The 19,627-nt window shown below is 41.5% G+C and overlaps 2 protein-coding genes across 2 annotated transcripts in view; both read right to left on the bottom strand.

The window, feature by feature from the left end:
- RSU1 (Ras suppressor protein 1) overlaps positions 1–3,935 on the bottom strand; it is a 102,664-nt gene extending 98,729 nt beyond the window's left edge. Inside the window, exons 1-2 of the mRNA XM_059474099.1 lie at positions 3,861–3,935; positions 3,460–3,571 (exon numbers count right to left, since the gene is read on the bottom strand). Coding sequence (XP_059330082.1) covers positions 3,460–3,568 — 109 coding nt within the window. The 5' untranslated portion in view covers positions 3,569–3,571; positions 3,861–3,935. The remainder of the gene's footprint in view (positions 1–3,459; positions 3,572–3,860) is intronic.
- Positions 3,936–10,400: 6,465 nt separating this feature from the next.
- Positions 10,401–19,627, bottom strand: part of CUBN (cubilin) — a 143,100-nt gene continuing 133,873 nt past the window's right edge. Inside the window, 9 exon segments of the mRNA XM_059475204.1 lie at positions 10,401–10,726; positions 12,128–12,363; positions 14,151–14,316; positions 14,757–14,819; positions 15,418–15,599; positions 15,717–15,864; positions 16,506–16,714; positions 17,166–17,328; positions 18,312–18,526. Coding sequence (XP_059331187.1) covers positions 10,619–10,726; positions 12,128–12,363; positions 14,151–14,316; positions 14,757–14,819; positions 15,418–15,599; positions 15,717–15,864; positions 16,506–16,714; positions 17,166–17,328; positions 18,312–18,526 — 1,490 coding nt within the window. The 3' untranslated portion in view covers positions 10,401–10,618.

Raw genomic sequence — 19,627 nt, 5'->3', positions numbered from 1 at the left:
AATATGAAGGCAAAAAACCCAAACCAACAAGACATTTTTTACACTATTTATGCACAGAGGATGCACAACTATAGTAGAGATGTGCACACAAATGGTGTAACTCTTGTTTTATCATATGCTGAAATAATAAAAAAGTCTTTAACACTTAAAACTGTGTCACGTGGTATTTGCATGACAAGCTAAAGCACAGAACACTTAGATCAAGGGGTATTTTTTGTCTCAAATAAAATCTGTTCTACAGAACATGTCTGAAAAGGGGTTCTCATATTACAGCTCTGAAAGCATCAAAAGTTCAGATGCTCTAAAGGTGTGTAGCACAAATCTAGTTTGTATTTTAATTCATTAGGAGAAAACATAGAAGTGCCTGGATTTGAGGAATATTCCAAAAATAGAACTCTACTTCTAATGTTATTAATGAGCTCCTGAGTTAGAAGTGTTTCAGGGACTATTTAACCTTTTTTTGTGAATCTGAACACTACGTTGTATATAAGCTGGCAACCATACTCCTTCTTTGCTAAACATGAAAGTGGGAAGAGATGTAAGGGTTGCCAAGCTTACAGGTCTAAGTTAGCTTGCCAATATCCTTCCAGATAGAAGTATTTCATCCTTAATGGGAAAGAGACACTGGTATTTGACAGAAACAAGTTTTGCTTGTTTACTGCAAGTTTTGCTTTTTCTCTCCCACACCTACTGCAGAGGGTGAAAGACAATGTAAAACAAAGTATGAGTGACTGCCCTGTACTGCAGGAAGCCATTCACTACACTGAAAAGAGAAGCCAGAAGAGAATTGGATCCAAGACAAGGCATATATTCCCCTCTGCTCTTCTTTGCCCCCACATAACACCAGTTTTCTCTATCACTTACTTTTTTGTTGGTTTGTTGTTTTTTTTCCCTAAACACACATGACAAGAATAAGGCTACACCTAAGGAAAAGGACTGGCACACCGAGCAGATGCTCCATGCTGCTTCCAAATCCTTGTGCCTCTATTAACCCTGTGTGAATTAAGTTAAGAAAGGTTAAATACAAGCTTATCAACCACCCTGCAGCAAGTACTCAAACGTGCAGTGAGACAAGGCTTGGTCCTTTCCTTGAAGATTTGGGAATAGAGGGAGCAGTTTACCTTTAAGGGGTACTTGGCACCTCTGGTAGGGGCATTCACAACTACTAAATAATTACATGAGACAAAATGCTGATCAGGGGCTCCCAAACACAGTAACTCAGGCACACCTTCCAACCTACAAAACTCAAATAGCCAAAAATGTTCCCTCCAATCATTATCTAAACTTACCTCAACTCTCAACATCTACTGGTGGCCCTCCTTAAAAATGAAATGCTGTGCAAGAAGAGTCATTGGGCATGAATAGTGATGATTGCTTTTAACAGAGATCGTTACTTCATGGAAGGAAAAAATTAAAATAGCTGAAAAGGCAAGCTTTAACACTGCCCTGGAAACATATGCAACACACAGAGAAGCAAAGGTAACAGCTCAGTTTCCTTTAGCTTACAGAGAGCTTAGCCAGAAAAAACCAAAATATCCAACCCTCATTAGAGAAGACCATCCATTTGGGGTCAGGTGACAGGGTTTTGAAAACAAGTTTAACACTTCCTCAATTCTTTACGAAAAATTCGGAAGTATTTGGTGAAAGGTGCTCCTTCTCCAGAAGGCAAATATCTCTGTGGTAAAAAAAACCCCAAACCCAGAACAATTTATGTGTTCTGTCAGTGAACATAATAACTGAAAAAGCAATTAATTTAACGGAAATCAGTCATCATTTCCCCCTTCCCTAACTTCCATCTCAAACTGAAGAAGACCCCAAATCCCCCTGCTAGATCAAGTCACACAAGATGCACCAAGAGTATCTGCACAGACTCCTCTGATGCAGTCTAAGGTACCACACGTCTATACTTCATGTAGGGAGCTCCCTGCCAAAGACACTTCAGATGCTTAATTAGCAACTTGGTATCAGGGAGCATCTGGGGAGCACAGTGCCCCACCCTGGTCCCTGGCCCTGCCTGAACAACAAACCCCAAAGAGTCTCTGCACAAGAACACCTTTTTTTTTTTTTTTCTTTAGGATTATCAATGTGCTTCAACATTATTCTTTTTTCATGCTTGAAAGATAAAAGCTAATTAATTAATTAAGTATCTAGTGTTGACAGCAGGCACCAAGTCTACTTAACAAAAGCAACAGTACTCTGTTGCTGCTCCATATACCTGACAGATCTAAGTATAGTTCTCAAAATTGATTTGTAATTAATGTGAGCTAAACACCACTTTGTCTCAAGTAACTGCTCATGCTATAGAAATGCAGAGAAACCTTCTGTGAGAACTTAATGTGAGTTCACATTTACAGTTCTTACAACACCATCTTCCCAAAGTCCCATGTACCACCCAGAACCAGGAAAACAGTAGTAAGGAATGAAGACTTAGGTACAGAACTCAGTTCTGCAAAACTGTACTTAAGACTTCATCCTTTACTGATGTGACTGAAGACACCTTGATGTGCTCCCAACTCTGCAGATAATGGTGAGTTGGTAGTGAGCCATGCCTTTCCCTGAGCTCATATCCATCTTGTGAGAAGAGTTATGTGTATTTGCTCCTGGCTGCTCTCAAGTTTAAAAAACACAGTAAAGAGCTAAACCAGGATACAGTCAAGAGTTTTAAGTACATTGGTTGGTTGAGATTTTGTTTTTTTCCCCTTCATTGGATCACACATTCAGAAAAATTTCAGCCTGTGGCACACTACAGTCACAACTTTAACTCCCTGAGTATTGGCTATGTCATAACATCATGTGCACTTTAAAAAGGCAAAGATACCTAACCTGCTCTTCATTTATGTGTTCTCCAGAACCATAACAGCATGTTGCTATTGGTTGGCTGTATTTACTGTGAATTTAACTACAGCAAATGCACCATACCGACAGCAGCACCCTGCCATGGTTCAGCAAGCATGTGCAATGGTGTAATATCCAAAGCATGATGCTGCTGTATCTGTGATACAGTATTGCTGCCCTCTCCTTCACAGGCCAGTCGCCCGTAGTTGCAGGCTGATGTCACCCTGTCCCTTTCAAAACCCAGTGGAGATGCTGCTCGGCTGGTGTTTTTGTTTCAGTAGCAGGACGGAGAAGAGGGAAAGTCTCCCCATCAGCCAAGTGCCAGAATGCCAGCAGTGCCACAGGGACGGCTGAGTCCCCTGGACACACACACCCACACCCACACCCAGGGCTCCGGCAGCCTGGTGCGGGGCGCTTCGCTCAGCCCCGGATCGCTCCCCAAGCCCCCCGTGCCCAAAGGCCACCAAAGGCCACCAAAGGCACCCCCGCACAGGAGTGTCTCGGACTCGGCGCCCGGGCCGGGCCGGGGTGTCCCGGACCCCCACGCCCAGGGCCGGCCCCGCTCTCCCGGGACAAATAAGGAAGTTTCCGCGCTGTGCCCGCCCTCCCGCCGCCGGTACCTACACAGGCCGGGCACGTCCAGCATGCTGGAGATGCCGCGGTCGCACATGTCCACCTCGGGCTGGTTCTTCTCCCTGCTCTCCTCCACGATCTTCTTCAGGGACTTGGACATGGTCTAGGCGGGGCAGAAACGGACACCGTGAGCCGGACGGCGGGGGAAACCCGCCCAGGGGACACGCATCTCTCCCAGCCGGGACAGCGCCGGGACGGCCCCGGCCCCGAGCGCCCGAGCGCAGAGAACCCCCCTGCCCAGCGCCGCCGGGGGAACCAGTCCCGTCCGCCCCGCCGGCCCCGCCCGCCCGTGCCAGCGGAGCACTGCCCGGGATGCCGGCCGCACTCCCACCCCGGGCGGGCGGACAGACAGACAGACTAGACCCGGCCCGGCCCTGCCCGAGGGCGCTCACCGCACGGGGCTGCGGCGGGACGCGATGGGAAGCGGCGGGACACGGCGGGCGGATCCCACGGCGGGACGGCGGGCGGATCCCACGGCGGGACGGCGGGCGGGCCCCGGCGGATCCCAGCGCGCCGCCCCCCTCCCCCCCGCGCGCAGGCGCAGCACAGCCCCGCCCGCACTGACCGGCGGGGGCGCCAGCGGCCCCGGAGCGGCCCTGAGGGGTCGGGCCCAGCCGGGAGTCCCGGAGCGCTCCGGGGTTTGGAAAGGCTGCCGGGGACAAAACACGTTATCGCCAAAATAACTCACGCCAAAAAACACTCCGGTGCATTTAACCAGCGTTTTTCATTTCTTCAGGAGCCCTCCAAGGATGGGTCCATGTTCTGAGCACTTGTAACTGGTCTCGACACACCATGGCGTTGGAGTTACACCTTACTGCCCAGAATGTAGTTATGCATGTAACCTCTTTCATGCCCAGAATGTAGTTATGCATGTAACATCTTTCATTGCCAGAATGTAGTTGTGCATGTAACCTCTTTCATGCCCAGAATGTAGTTATGCATATAACCTCTTTCATAAGGGTTGAAGTGCTCCTGCTTACTGCCATTCAACAGATATGGAAGCTCAGAGCAATTAGTGACTAAATCTATTAAGTTACCTAAGGCCAGGCTACCCACTGAGAAGCACAGCTTTGAATTTTGCATATGTACTCCATGGTGTTACTTAGTAGCCTAAAAATGGTATCCACAGAAACCGAGATGATGAGCGTTTGCCTAAGCCATCAAATAAAAAACTTCCTGGAGGCGCAACTTCAACTTTTCCTTTTTTAGTAATGTAAGGATTTAATACTGGACTGCAGATTTGTAGCATGCTTATTCCTAATTAGAGTTTACTACTTTGAGCGCTTCCTGAAGTTACTTTCTGTTTTCAGGTCTTCCTTACAAAGTACTGCTGGAAGAGTATCTTCCTTTTAGCTGGATTTCTCAGCAGAACCCACTGTCACTCAGATGTACGGGGAGATGATGTACAGTTCTTATTTTGTCTGAAGAACCATGAATCTGGATCCCTTTCCCGTCTAAGAAAATGCCCTAACTGCCACCCATCAGTTGTCCCAAAGACCTAAGTGCTAACATGTCTGCTGTTCCTATTTCATGGCAAATGATTGCAGGTGTCATTTAGTAACATTGTCTGTAGTGTGGTCCTGCTCCCTTATTCCAACTAACAGCACATGTGACTCTAACAAGACATTTACAAAACAGTCTTCATGGCTAATGCAAAGCTCACCTGGCTTCTCTCTGCGTCGTTTATGCAGTGATCAAAACATTGCATGTGGCCTAGACACCCACATTCTACTCCTACCATAGAAGTATTTAATTACCTCCCACTTAATAAGCATTGTCATTACTCCCTTTCATCAGGATTGTGGGGGTTTTTTGCCATTTATCTAATTTCATTATCCTGTTCTGTGTAAAGAGTTCATCTATCATTCACAGCTTCTATGTGACCTTCTTTTGGTCCTGCTTGAGCAAACCTTTTGTCTAAGATTTGATAAATCCATGCCCCAGTCAGGGATATTGGCATTGGATTTAGCAAAGGGGAGTTGCTGTCAATCTTTCCTTTTAAAGTTTCTCAGTGCCTCATCGAGCACATAATTGTCTCAGGAGTGGGAAGGAAGATACATAAGCTACTCTATCCAAAGGTCCTTGATCATGAAAACTGATTTTTCAGATTGTCCCTTCAGCAGTCATGAAGAGTCATTTCCTGCAGAGGGTCTGTGTCACTGCAGTCACCCATTCACCCCTCTTTTATGCCCCCCTCCTCTTCCCAGTCATTCCAAAACCCCTTTGGCCCCAGAAATACTTTGTTCCCTCTATACCTGCAGCTAGAGGCTGGCCAGCCTGTTCCTGGGGTCTGCCCAGTAGAGCCCTCCCCACACATACAGTGCTTGACCTCACAGTAGAGACTTTTCCAATTTAGGTCTTGCTATACCTTCCAGCTACTGATTTTTTTTTTTTATTTTTTTTTTGTAATATAACAACTATGAAATATCTTTGCTATCTGTCAGATCTGTTCTAAATCCATCACTTGGCTTAAATGTTTGTAGAGCAGATGCCTGAATTCATTGCAGAGGCTGGCAAATGGCTTCTGTCTTTAGGCCTGCAGGCTGAAGTAGGTGACTGTGAGTAGATGCACGGCCATGGCTGTGTGGCAGAGCTGCAGTTTCCCCTGTGGTGGTCAGAGGAGGCAGAAGTTGCCCTTGCAGTGATGCTTCCAGCCTGCTCCTCCCTGGCAGTGATGGCTGGACCTCCCTCCTGCTGGTTCCTCTCACTGTGCTGGGGGTCACCAAGGGAATGAGTAGCTCTGATGCCTCCCTTTTTTCTGTCCTAGGTACTTCTACTAACCAAGGAAATGATGTTTTACATTATTATTCTATTTTTATCTCTGTTTTCTCCCTCCAAGAAAAGCTATGATAATGAGCAATATTAATGCAGGGATAGCGTGACATCAGAAGGATGCACCAGCAACGCTCCCCTGCAAAACCAGTTGTGTTGTGCTGGGCACTGCTACTACAAATTCATCCATCAACATTACACTCACTAAGTGTGATAACCAGCATGCAATATTTAGTTTTCCAAATGTTGTAAAAAAAAAAAACCTCCTAGAATTTGGCCTCTATTTTTATTATCATTTAATAAATATTTTAAACATTTCTTGCTTAGTAATCCAGTTGCTTTCTATTGGGAACAATATAGTCAATCCCATGAATTTTTATTGCATTTTGTTTTAATTACGACTGCAGAATAAATCTGCAGTTTCAGTTCAGCAGCTGACAAAAAATAATTACACCAAATATGTTAGTTCTGGTGCCTAGGACACATATCCTGTGTTATTATGGGAAACTGAGACACCGCCTCCTTTGCTTAATGAACCAATTGAAAACTGTTTTTCAGTCAAAATTGCTTTGTAAATTTAACTAAAATTAGCTACTCTTTTAAATTGACCGGCACCATTACTTCTAGATTTTTAGCTCTATATCTTCTGTCTCCTTTACTTAGGCAACTATAATTCTAAGAATATCTCACAGTGGTATTATTTCTCATTTATAAAGAACAGTCCTGCCACTTGGGAAGGGCAATTAAAAACATTATTATGGACATTTTATTGCTTATTCTTCAAATCCTAGTCTTTGGAGAGCTTACCATTCATATATAACTGCCTCATAAAATTACATTTGTATAAGAATAAACATCTGTAGTAACATGCAGAAGAAGCTTTACATGTAAAATAAAAACATGCAGGCTCTAGAAACTGAAAATCTGCACTTTCATTATCTGCTTTGTCACTGACAGTGGGAGGTTGTAGTCATGCAGTTATTACAATACAGACATGCAGCATTCACAGCAATGACATAAAATAGCAATGTGCACAGACATTGCTGTCTAAAAGCAAAGGTTTTCATGGCAGTGTTGTAAGATGAAGCTATATTTCTTCTTAAGTACACATTTTGTCTTTTGAATTGTACACAGCACATAGAAGTTTCATGTAATAATTATTTCCAGATTATCTCTTTTGTTCTGCTTTTTTGTGTTTGCTGTTCATTTTAAAGCGAGTGTTTCAAATTGCTCCTTACCTTCCAAGGCAGAAACATGGCTTAGCATCAGCTCTCTCCTCTAAGGACCTCTACTTTAATACTTCTGCAGTTGGTATTTTTGTTGTGGTTCCTCATATAAAATGTTAGAGGATAGCAGTGGGTTACTTTGTTCCTTTGTTTTTTTAAAGAATGGGTTTGATAATTTAATTTTAGACTTTGACTATTTTTGGCGAGAGTCAGTTGGGCTGGATCAATTCAACCTTGTACCAGCAGCTTCATTCAACTGTCTTTGTGAGCACAAATTCTCTGCTGGGCTTTTTTTTTTTCCCCCTCTAAATAACCTCATGCATTTTGCTCATTTATAAATAAAATTATGCATAGGTATTGAATATTTCTAACATTTAAAGATGCACCAAGCATTAGTTATTGTTAGATTTAAAAAAAATTTTCTTCTCATTCATAGTGCTTTTTATTCTTTTTTTAATGCACAATTTCACAAATTTTATAAAATTTGTTGATGTGACAAATCTTGTCAATAGTAAGGATTTATCGTATAAAAAAAAGTCCAAAAGCATTTAATTGCTTTAAAGTGAAACATGCTTTTTCTCTTCATGAAAGCAGCCTTTCTGAAGTATAGATTTCAGCAAACTCACCTTTTCAGCTGGAGTTCCCCTGGAGACCCTAAGGGCAAAGGCTGTGTTACCAGGGTGGCCCAGGCACATGCCAGGTCACCAGAGCACATCTCTGCACCTGTCCCTAGGTCAGCAGGAGACCTCAGTGCCATGAGCCCAGTGCCTGCTGTGTCCTTGGGCACCTTGGTGTCCTTAAACTGTGTGACACTGTGCTGACTCCAGCCTCCAGAAGCCACTAATGACCTTCATTCATTAAAACCACATATAAGTTTCTGTTTGTCAGTTTATGCTCTGTCACACCTGCAAAAAGGCCAGTGTTTAACATGAGAACTCATTTCTGAACTCATTTCCACTTTTAGAGGAGCAATGAACATACCACAGAACACTGCCTGCAGTGGCATGGAGCTGTGTGGAGGGACACGTCCTTCCCTTCCATGTGTAGCTTTCAGCTGAGCTGTGCTCTGGGCTGGTGAAGTGCAGAAAATGACAACATTCTTGCAAGTTTATTCTTGCCTAAAATCTGATGTTTCCATGTCAAGCCACCTCACAGCAAGTGAGCATCCGGATCTTGAGGAGATTCTCTGCCAAGTGCAGAAGTGCCGCACCAACTGCACCAAATCCATGGTGATTCATAGGAAAGTCAGAGCCACAATGGACATTCATGAAGGCTGTGATGCAGCGTTCCACAGAGGAGAAATGCAGTCCTCCTTACCTCTGCAGGAAAACCACTCAATCCATGCTTGATTGTCCTTGGAGTTTCTTACACATTGCTGTCTATAGAATTTATTTTGTGGCTTTCTCTTCAGACATTTAAGATGTTTCTTTACCGCTTGCTATCCCATGTAGGGAGTTTTAATAAACACTATGGACAAAGATTGCATAATCCTTTGACTGCAAGTACAGTGTCAGTTTCAGTGGACTCTCAGCAACATTTTCTGAACTATTAATCTGAAAATATTTAATTTGATTATATGGTCTTTTATATCTTTCCTTATTAGAGGAAGTTTCTGCTTTGCTGGCAGCTCAGTAGGACACAGCTGCCTCACAATTTCATCCAAATACAGATATTTCTGTTTTTTCCATGTTAGAGTTAGGCATGTTAGCAGGAGTATCACCTGTACATAGGCTCAGTTTTTCTTAGTCCTTGGACAGTTCTAAAATGCTGGCTTACATTTCATTCTGTTGGCCAGTGGGACTTCACAGGTTTCTCTTTTTCTAAGTTGTCACCCAAGGATTTTGGTTCATATTTTATAGCTTGTCCCTTTTGTCTGCTTTGTTTTTTCTACATTTTATCTAAACCAGAATATCTGCTCAGCTGTTATAAAGTTTTGTATGTTTGTGGAATGATGGCTTTTTTGGCATTCACTGGGCAATCTTCAAAGATTTCCGAGATTTTGTTAAAACTGCCACTTACACTTTAATATCTTTTCATAATTAATTGCTTCAATAATCACATTAAGGAATTGCTTTCACTATAAGTGACTCTTTGTAATAGTTGTGAAATGAGAGTTCTGATAAGGCCCCTCTTCCTTTTCTGCAGTGCAAATTTTTCTTGCCTGTCCATCACAGATGACATTCAAGAAATTAATTGGTCATTTGTTCTGGATTGTGACAAAAAATGCTTCATGGTGGGAATCAGTGTCCTCTGTCCACCCTGTCAACAAATCTTTTATGTATGATGTGTGTTAGCCTAGGGAAGGGAAAAACTAATTGAGTCAAAGGTCAATTGATATTTTTATGTCTGCCCTATTCTGAAGTTAGAGCTGTTTCATAAATGTCTAGGAAGTTGCCTAAAGGTTGACTAGAAGGAGGACATGGTTACTGAAAGCCTCAAAGGTTTTTTATATTCAGTTGTAAAATAGACTTTGAAGCTTAAAAATATAACTCAATAAGTATAACCACAGATATATGTATATATTGAACATAGGGCTCTGATACTGAAATTACTGCTTAATCTGGTTAAGGTTTAGAACCACATCATGTCCTTGCTGTGTTAAACTTCAGTGAATGCTCAAGTACTGATTTCAGCTGGGTTATTATACCCAATGCACACTATTACTGCAAGTTCTTCAGCACAGTTATCTTTGTAAGTGGTTATAGGACAGAGACCATTTTTTAGCAATTTCTGATTTTAGGTAATTGAATAAAACTTAAGCTGATGTTTTCAGAAATGGTTGGGGCAAAACCACATAACTATAGGGAACAAACTAGAGACAGCTTCATGTATTATGTCCTCTCATCAATTTCATGTGTAATTAAATGTTTATAGTATTAATTGTACAATTTTGAAATTATGTGGAAGACTATAAAAACATGTAGCAAAACCTCCTTTTCCCACTTGGGTAGGTAATAGTTTATTTTCAGCACAATGGCAGATCAATGGTTTTTTTTTACAGCATTCCAAGTTCATAACAGCTACATTTACAGTAACTTTTAAAAGTCCTTACTTCAGTTGCAATTGTCATCACTGGACTTCAAACCTCCTTTATCATCTAGAGTCTTTTCAGTATAGCAAGGAATGGTGATATATTTCTCATAAGCAATGTTTTAGCTTGTCCAGCTTAACTGGAATCCTGATGGTAGAGTCACATATTCAGCATGAAATTTTGCATAGACTTGATGGGATGTAGCAGTAAATGGAGCGATGTTTGTATCCTAAAATGAAAGACAAGAAAAATTAAAAGCCTTATAGAACATCAAGATGAGACATTCAGAGAGTTAGAACTGAGGCAAAAATTGGATCATAGATTGACAGTGATCTCAGTAACTGTTCTAGTTACTGTTGCTGCATTTCTCCCTCAGGATAATGCAAATATTTAAAACACAAATACAACGAAGTATGGAGCAAGCTTGTTTGATGCCTCCCACTAGATGTCACTGTACGGTCTGAGTTGGAAGGCTTCTAAGGCACCACACAGGTTCTTGCTGGTTTTACCTCTCCTCAGCAGGTAAGAAGGGTTTAACTTCTCTTTTTAAAGTCACAGTCTAATGTTTTGGTTGAAACTATACTTGCATATGGGGATACCGGAGATTAGTTCAGGTTTGAGGATTAGGAGCATTATGGGGATTATATGTAGGGCTATGAGAAGATGTTCTCGTGTGGAGGGGTTTTGGACTGATGTAATGTGGGATGGGAGAGTGCCTCGTTGTGTCATTATGAGCATGCATAGGGTGTATGAGGCAGTAAGTAGGATTGCGGCTCCTGTTAGGATAATTGTGAAGGCGGATCAGTTGAAAAGTGCAATTACAATAGTTAGTTCTGCTATGAGGTTTGTTGTTGGAGGGAGGGCTATGTTTGTTAGGTTAGCTAGGAGTCATCAGGTGACCATGAGTGGTAGAAGGGGCTGAAGGCCTCGTGTGAGAAGGAGGATTCAGCTGTGGGTTCGTTCATAGTTGGTGTTGGCTTTTGCCTTCACTTCCACTCATCTGTGTGGAATTCATGTCAGAATTAGGGAAATGGTCTGGTACATGAAACAGTAAAAGCTCCTTGTAACCACTCCTGTGCTTATGGAGGGAAGGCAGTAGAGAGGGAAGGCAGTCGGAGGGAAGGCAGCACGGAGGGAAGGCAGCACGGAGGGAAGGCAGTATGGAGGGAAGGCAGTATGGAGGGAAGGCAGTATGGAGGGAAGGCAGTACTGAGGGAAGGCAGTACTGAGGGAAGGCAGTACGGAGGGAAGGCAGTACTGAGGGAAGGCAGCACAGAGGGAAGGCAGTATGGAGGGAAGGCAGTAGAGAGGGAAGGCAGTAAGGAGGGAAGGCAGTACGGATGGAAGGCAGCACAGAGGGAAGGCAGTACTGAGGGAAGGCAGTACGGATGGAAGGCAGCACAGAGGGAAGGCAGTACTGAGGGAAGGCAGTACGGATGGAAGGCAGTACTGAGGGAAGGCAGTAAGGAGGGAAGGCAGTAAGGAGGGAAGGCAGTACTGAGGGAAGGCAGTACGGATGGAAGGCAGTACTGAGGGAAGGCAGTACTGAGGGAAGGCAGTAAGGAGGGAAGGCAGTACTGAGGGAAGGCAGTACTGAGGGAAGGCAGTACTGAGGGAAGGCAGTACGCACCGTTCTGCAGTAGGGCCCAGTGGGGGCATGGCTGGCGTCTGGCCCATCGTAGAGGATCAGGTAGTTGCGGCTGCAGTCCCCGGGGTCATCGATACTGATGAAATCAAAGTTCACGGTGACAATTCGTCCCTGGGGTGCAGTGATGGCCCACTCGCAGTCAGTGTTGTTGGGGTAAGTCCCCGGGTAGCTGGGGCTGGCAAAGGTGCCACTGGTGCCGTACAATGTCCCGCCACATCCTGGAAGTAGATGTTGTTAATTGGCCTGGAAGGCTTCGTTTCACAAGGCAATACATGATGTGCTACATTACTACAGTATCAGTAACAGCGCTGAAACCAGAGAGACTGTGAGCTGGGACAACTAACATGGCTAGGAACACTAACAAGAGATAAAACTGAGGCTCTAGCTTCAGCAGCCTAAGAATATGCAATGGGCATTAGACTATCACTGAATATTAAAACCAACACCAGCCCTCCCAAATTCTTTGAAACAGGAACTGAAGTTTTAAGTCTGTGCCTTAGTCAATTCAGTTCCCAGCTACTCAACTGGAGGTGAATTTGCTGTGACTGTTCTTGGGCATGAAAAGTAGTAAATCCTCATGGGACAGAAAAATAGAACAACTCAGAGGAATTACACATATTAAGTCAATCAAAGTCCATTTATACCAAAATTCAGTCTTCAACAGTGGGCAGAAGTAGATGACCTACGAAAAATGCAAGTTTATAGAGGAAGAATGTGCAGGCCATGATCCAGATTACCCTCACAGTCTCCAAGAATTTTCAGCTTACAGTTCCCAGAGATGGACTTTTGTATTTAATCATGTTTATCAGATGAACTTGTGTGGGTAGCCCTTGAATCCATATAAATTTGTAGCTATGGGAAGGGGCTCCACAGTTTAACTGCATAATGTATCAAGAACTGGTTTGTCTAGTTTGTTATGAGCCTACAAGCTCCTGGCTTTATATGATGACTACTAGTTCTTTTATGGGAAAAGTCAAAGAACAGTGGATCACTATTTATCATCCAATATCACTCAATTTTATAGACTTCAGTAGTCTCTTAACCAGATTAAAAAGTCTCAGCATATCTCATACAGAAGCCACTTTTAATGTTGAGCCCTTTGTTAATCCTGATTTTTTATAAGAGGAAGAGACCAGAACTGTGCACATCATTCAATTTGTGTATAAACTATGGATTTATACAGTGGCTGTCTATTAATTTTCTCTTCCTTTCCCAACAAATTCTATCATTATGCCAGTCTATTTGACTCTTAGTAAACTTTTATTTTCATGAAACTATTTTACCCCTAAGCTCTTGTTGTTGACTACTAAAAGTCAAATCAATGCCTGTATTTTTGTAAGTAAAGTTAGGATTGGCTTTTTTTTGACCACATCCTTTTTTGACACTTTCCTACACTGAGCTTTCCTTGCCTTTCCATCACTGGGTCACTCAGTACTGTATGGTTATTCTGCAGTACTTCTCATCTGGCCACGAGCTTTCCTCCCTCTAGTAACTCAGTGTCATAAAGAAACTATTACTCAGCTGTTCACTGCCATTTCATAAGCCATCCATGAATGTGTCCATGAGATGTGTTACTACACAGCATTACAGGTAGTTTATTTTCTTGGGGCAGCTTCCTGTCCCCCTCAGGCTTAGCCATGCCTTGCTCCTCGGGGATATCACAAATGGACTACTGAGTCACCACCAGCACCACCACTCTGTGGATCCCAAGGCAGATGTTCCTGATATTTTCCAGCCTCTCATTGAAAGAAGATCTTTATCTTAAGAGGACAACATCATCTGGTTTCTAAAGTCAACATTAGGAGAGGGAATTGCTTTCATGTCATAAAATAAATCTTGCCCCAGGGGCCTTGAGGAGCAACTGCCTCTCTCTGGTGACTGAATAGGGTGGACTATGGCTCTAGTGAAGGTATAAAGAGATGATGAGGAAGGATCCATAAAGAGCTGAATTCCACATTGCTGCATTTTCCTTCTATGTAGAATTATTTTGTAGTTACAGCCTTACCACTTGATGATGAAGTCCAAGTAATTTCATATCCATCATGAGCCACTGAAAAATCGCTCTTGAAACGAAGGTAGACAACATGGTTTTGGGGGAAGATGGGACTGGGCACAGTGTTTCCACAGAACCTGCCAAGTAGTGGTGATTGCACATCACTCCCATTTCTGACCTTCAGGGAACACAAAAAATTTACAAAAAATACTGTCAACATTAAATTCCTATGCCCTTATACACCAGCACAATTATTCATGGATACAAACACAGCACAAACTAGATAGCAACTTGCATGCTTACTATAGCTGTAATTTTAATACTGCTATATATCCTACCACATATGCTTGTGTGGAAGGAAAAAGAGGCCATTAACTGGTCTGAGTTTTATAAGTAATTGCACAGAACAAGTATCACCAGAAACAGGCAGTTAAATGTTATGGTGTGAATATCTCCTGACTGAAAAAATTGCTTGACTAGTAGCTAAGATGTTCATATGCAATTCAAGCCCGTGTTTTGCTTTTCATAAGAAATATTAATATTCCAGATGAAAAGATTAATTCTTTACCCTGCAGACTGCTCTTTTCCCCAGTCACATTAAGACACAGATCATATTACATAGCTCAGATTTAATCTGATTTTTTTCCTGCACTCCAATAATGCTGGTGCTTAGATCCATTTCTTGAGACAGTAAAGAGGATATGAAAATAGAGCTAAGTAATGATTCTGCCACAGACATGTGATTTTTGTCATCTGACCAGAGAACAGGGAAACCTGCAAAAATGAGGATTGTGCAGGAGGAAAATACAATTTTCACTGGCCCAAAGTACTTTTGCAAGCGTCTTACAGTTGTCAGTAGAGTTTGTTGGTTTCTGTTTTGTTGGTTTTGGGGTTTTTTTTAAATTGCTTTTTTAGGAAAAAAAATCTTTCTTGAGAAAAATTTCAAGCAGATGGAATCTACTGCTGTAACAAAACCACTCAGATTTATGGATTTCTTTTCATTCATGGATGTTAGTATCAAACACAAACTATTCCAGATGACTCTGTGAACTGGGTAACCTCAACAAGAGCTAGGTAAGGATAAGATAATGAAACTATTTATTCACTGGGTTTGGATTTCTAGGGTGTATTTTTTCACCATAAAAATCTGGCAATTATTATTCCCTAATCCAGTCAGCTCAACTCAGACTTCATCCAAACTTGATCCAAACATACTAATATCCTTTGAATCTAGCAGATTTGTACATAGGCTCACAAAATATGTAGACTTGCATGATACCTCTAGGAAATCATGTGAACAGTGGATGCTGTCTTCCAAACTGAAAGCGTGGAAAAAGAGAGATATTGTGTGATTTGGGGGAGCTCGAAGAATGATAGAACAATCCATATTATTGGGGTGAAGACCAGGCCAGCCGGGGCTCTTCAGGTAACCAAATGACTGATTATACTCTCTGCTGCAACCTTGAGACAGAAAACCAGAAACATGTAAAGATTTCAGATTTCTGTATTGCATTTCAGTGTATGAAATATACAAAGAGAATAGTAGATAGGTTTTTTGGGACATTTCTTCAAGCTTACCTGTAGCTTGATAGGAAAATCTGAATCCATTGTTAATCATATATTCATCTGACTTGAAAGTCACAATGGCAGTGCGATCATAAGAATAAAACTCAGGGACTGGAAAAGTTTCAGTGCCACAGAATCTATGGACTGACCCTTGGCTCTGCTGGAATTTAATACATCACAAGTTACTTAATTATATAATTCAGTCTTATATGTACTGAACATCAGGTAAAAAAAGCGCTCAACACTTTCTATACCAACTATGAAATTGCATTTTAAAGTTATCCTGGAAATCACTTAATAATATCTCAACATTTCATGTTGAATTATTATTAGGAAAAAATAGAATATAGGAGCTATTCTCATGACAAAATGAGAAATGATGAAAGGTTTAGAATATGAGGGACATAAATATTGGGGGGTTTTGTCTGGTGTTTTTTAACACTCTTCCTGGCATGACTATTCATTTATTTATGGTTCGTGGATAGGAGGAAGCACAATGAAAACTTGCTGTGGGACAGTTTTTCCTGTGGGTTAGGTTTGGCAGCAGTGATACTTGGTCCAACTGTGAAAAACTGTGTAACACCTGCCCAGATCTAACTCCATGTGTGCACAGAGTGCTTCTGAGAGGGCTGTGTACAGTTACCGCATGTCACTTGGGGCACAGTCAGTAATGCTTCAGATGTGCCCTTCACAGAAGATCATTCATTAATATATTACCAAATAATAAGTTTCTTCTCTCTTTCCAAAGAGTGAGGGGCGCTGAATGGGAATGGGGAATGGTATCCCCTGTAAATTCCTTACTGTTGGTGAATCCTGGAGCTCTAGGTAGTTCTGAGAGCAGTCCTGGCTGGGATGGAGGTGGAAGGTCTCTACCACCACCCTGACTTGCTCTTGTGGAGGGGCATCAATGACCCAAGAGCAGAGAGTAAAGGGTGGATATTCATTTGGAAAGTTAGGAGATGTTGCAGTCACGGATGTAGAAGTTGCATTATAGATTCCTCCACACAGGCCTGTGTAAAACAGTAACAAATGCATCATAGAGTGAAAACTGGGAAAAACTATTTTTTGAGCAAAACTCAAATGGAGTTGAGTTTTGGACGGTATACTTTTGTATTTGCCTTTGAGTTTCTAGAAGGAAAACAAAAAGCAAATACATGCTAGTGGAGTCAATATATGTCATCAAACTCAAATAAATGTTTGTTTCCTATTTGTTAACAGTCTGTGAGCATTTCTATTTTGTTCTCTCAGACTGACAACCTCCTCCCAGCCAGCTAAGACCAAAGAGAATTGTACTGGGGTCAAGCTGTTTTTAGCTTTCCTAGAGATGCTGTGCTACTGACTGTCTTTGCCCCTTCCTGCGACTTATGTCTAGAACAAATTTTGAGATAGTATTTAAATATGAATGTCCATAAAAGAGTTATAACTATATAAATATATGCATACATATATTTGTATACTTACGATCTACTGCGGTGTAGGTGGCATTGAAACCCCTCCTTTCCACATAACCGTCTGTGACAAATTTCACTGTCAAGAAATTACGGGTAGAAAGAAAAGGAGCTGGCACTGCAGATCCACAGAATGTGCCAACTAAATTGGCATTTTCATTATCTCCATCATAAAGCTGAAAGAAGCAAAATATATAAGCCACTAATAGTTTAGGCACAACAAACAAATAAAGAGAAATAAAATTCTCTGACCCCGCCTTACATTACAATTTGGTTTACTTGAAAGTGCAGTGTATTGTCTTGTGCTTTAACAGGATGTTCTTGATTACCATAATTATTCACTGCCATATTAACCCATTCTCATTATCTCATTATGGAACATTCTGGTCCTGTCTCAGCAAATCCATCAAAAAATGATTACATTTTAATTTGGCACTCTCATTTCTTTATTATATGTAATCTCAAAGTGCTTTTCTATGAGAAGATTGATTTTATTCATCAAAATGTAGAATGAAATCCTTGTTTCATTGAGTATGTCCAATGTTCAACAGGATCAATAATATTCCTTGGTGGAGTTCGTTTAGCAGCATTCTGCAATCTGATGGTTTGTATGCTCATCTCCAAGAAAATAGCTTCTACAGGTGAGCACTGAGCACCAAGATTTTTGATGAAAAAAAGGAGAAAAATTATATTAATTCTAGTGCTTTCAAGCAATTGTGCATGTATATGCATAATTTCCCTCTGCCTGTGTCACTCCTGTTCAGAAATTATCCAAAATAATTCATTCACCCTTCTTCACTGCCTAGTCCACAATTTTTAATTCTTGATTTCTCTTTAGTTGGTTCTGCTCAACTTCAACCTGATACTCTGAAGCTTTACTTTACATGTGTTTGAGTTTTGTTTTGTTTCTATTCTGTGAAATAAATACTCATTAAATGAGCAGTCTAAGACCAGAAGTGTGTGTAATGTTAAAACTCTTACTGGTTTCCAGAAAGGCAGAATGACATCTGGTGTGGTAATCTAACCCAATGAAAAAATTTAATTATATTAAGGAATTTAATTTCTTCTTAGGATCATTTTTTATTAATAAAGTTAGCCTTGTGGAGAAGATAATTGTATCTCACTGATATTTTCTTGTTAACATACTGAGCTGTCTTACTTTGACATAATCATATCGGCACATCCAAGCCGATTGTGCTTCAAGCTCAAAGGAAGAGAAGGTGAGGTTGATCCGTTTGTTTGCAGGTGCAGTTATGATCCATACACAGTCCAGATTTTTCCCATATCTTCTGGTCACATTGGAGACTGGAGGGCCAAAGGTAGAAGCTGAAGAAGCTGAAGCTGACAAGTAACCACCACAGCCATTCTGAGGTCCTGTTGAAGAAGCAGAAGCTTTTTAACAGCAATTCCTGGCATTTATTTAATCTTTATATAATTTATTTAACTCTTTAATGTTAATCCAGGAGCTTTTATCTGTGCTACAGTATTTTACCATCCTGTCTTGCAAGGACTATCTGAGTGCTTAAAAGATTTTCAACACAAAGAGAGACATGAATCACAATTAGATTTCATAGAGTGAATTAAGAAAGGCTCATGTCTTTTGTTGAATATAAAACCAGTATTTACTTTGAAAATGTCTCAATAGAAGTATTTAAAAGGGACTGTCAGAAGATAGAGGGCAGCAATGAAACAGAAAAGCATTGGTCTGAGGGCCTTGGAACGGGATCCTTGCTGGCCTCTGAGAATATTTAGTCAGTAGGGGGCACTGAGCTGTTGGCTTTGAAAATGTGATATAAAATCAAGTTGCTTCTTTTGGCAATACAGTCACATCCTAGAGGGACCGAATTTGGCAGCCTGACACTGTATTCACGAATCTAGCTAAAAGGGATTTCTGGAAGTGTTTTGCTTGGTGGGAACTTACAGCCCCTCTGAAATGCAGGCTGCTTTTCATTTCGTTCCCACAGACAGGGCTAAGTCCTTGACTTATTTACTGTGAAAATTTGAACTCAATAAAGTCAGTCACATTGAAAGAAATTACCTTTGGAGAAAAGCAGTTATTTATCACATTGAATTCCAAGCAAGCAAAAACCACAGATTATCTGGCAGGCTTTTTTAATAGTTTGATTTCCAGAGGTTAGACTGGGCTAGTAAATGTGATCATCAATTCACTTATTTCCTGCCCCAGTCTCTATGAGGTCTCCTGGCCACTTATTTAACTTTGGAATTTCAATTAAATATTGTTTTACTCTTGCTTTGGGGTCGAAGGAGTTTTTGTAAACTGCACAGAGCAGAGGAGTAACTGCAAGCCTGTTGTCTCCTGCAGCAAATCCATTTATGAGCATTAAATAGCAGATGAAGATGCAGCTGTGGCTAAGCAACACAAGCAGAGTTTCAGAATTTCATCTGTGTGTAAAATATGCCTGTCTGGCACATTCAGTGACTTCACCTTGACACACTGATGCGTTTCCAGACACA

Source organism: Ammospiza nelsoni, chromosome 1, assembly GCF_027579445.1.
Source record: "Ammospiza nelsoni isolate bAmmNel1 chromosome 1, bAmmNel1.pri, whole genome shotgun sequence".
Taxonomy (NCBI): domain Eukaryota; kingdom Metazoa; phylum Chordata; class Aves; order Passeriformes; family Passerellidae; genus Ammospiza; species Ammospiza nelsoni.
The sequence above is the reverse complement of the archived record's forward strand: the minus strand, read 5'-3'. Positions and strand labels throughout refer to the sequence as shown.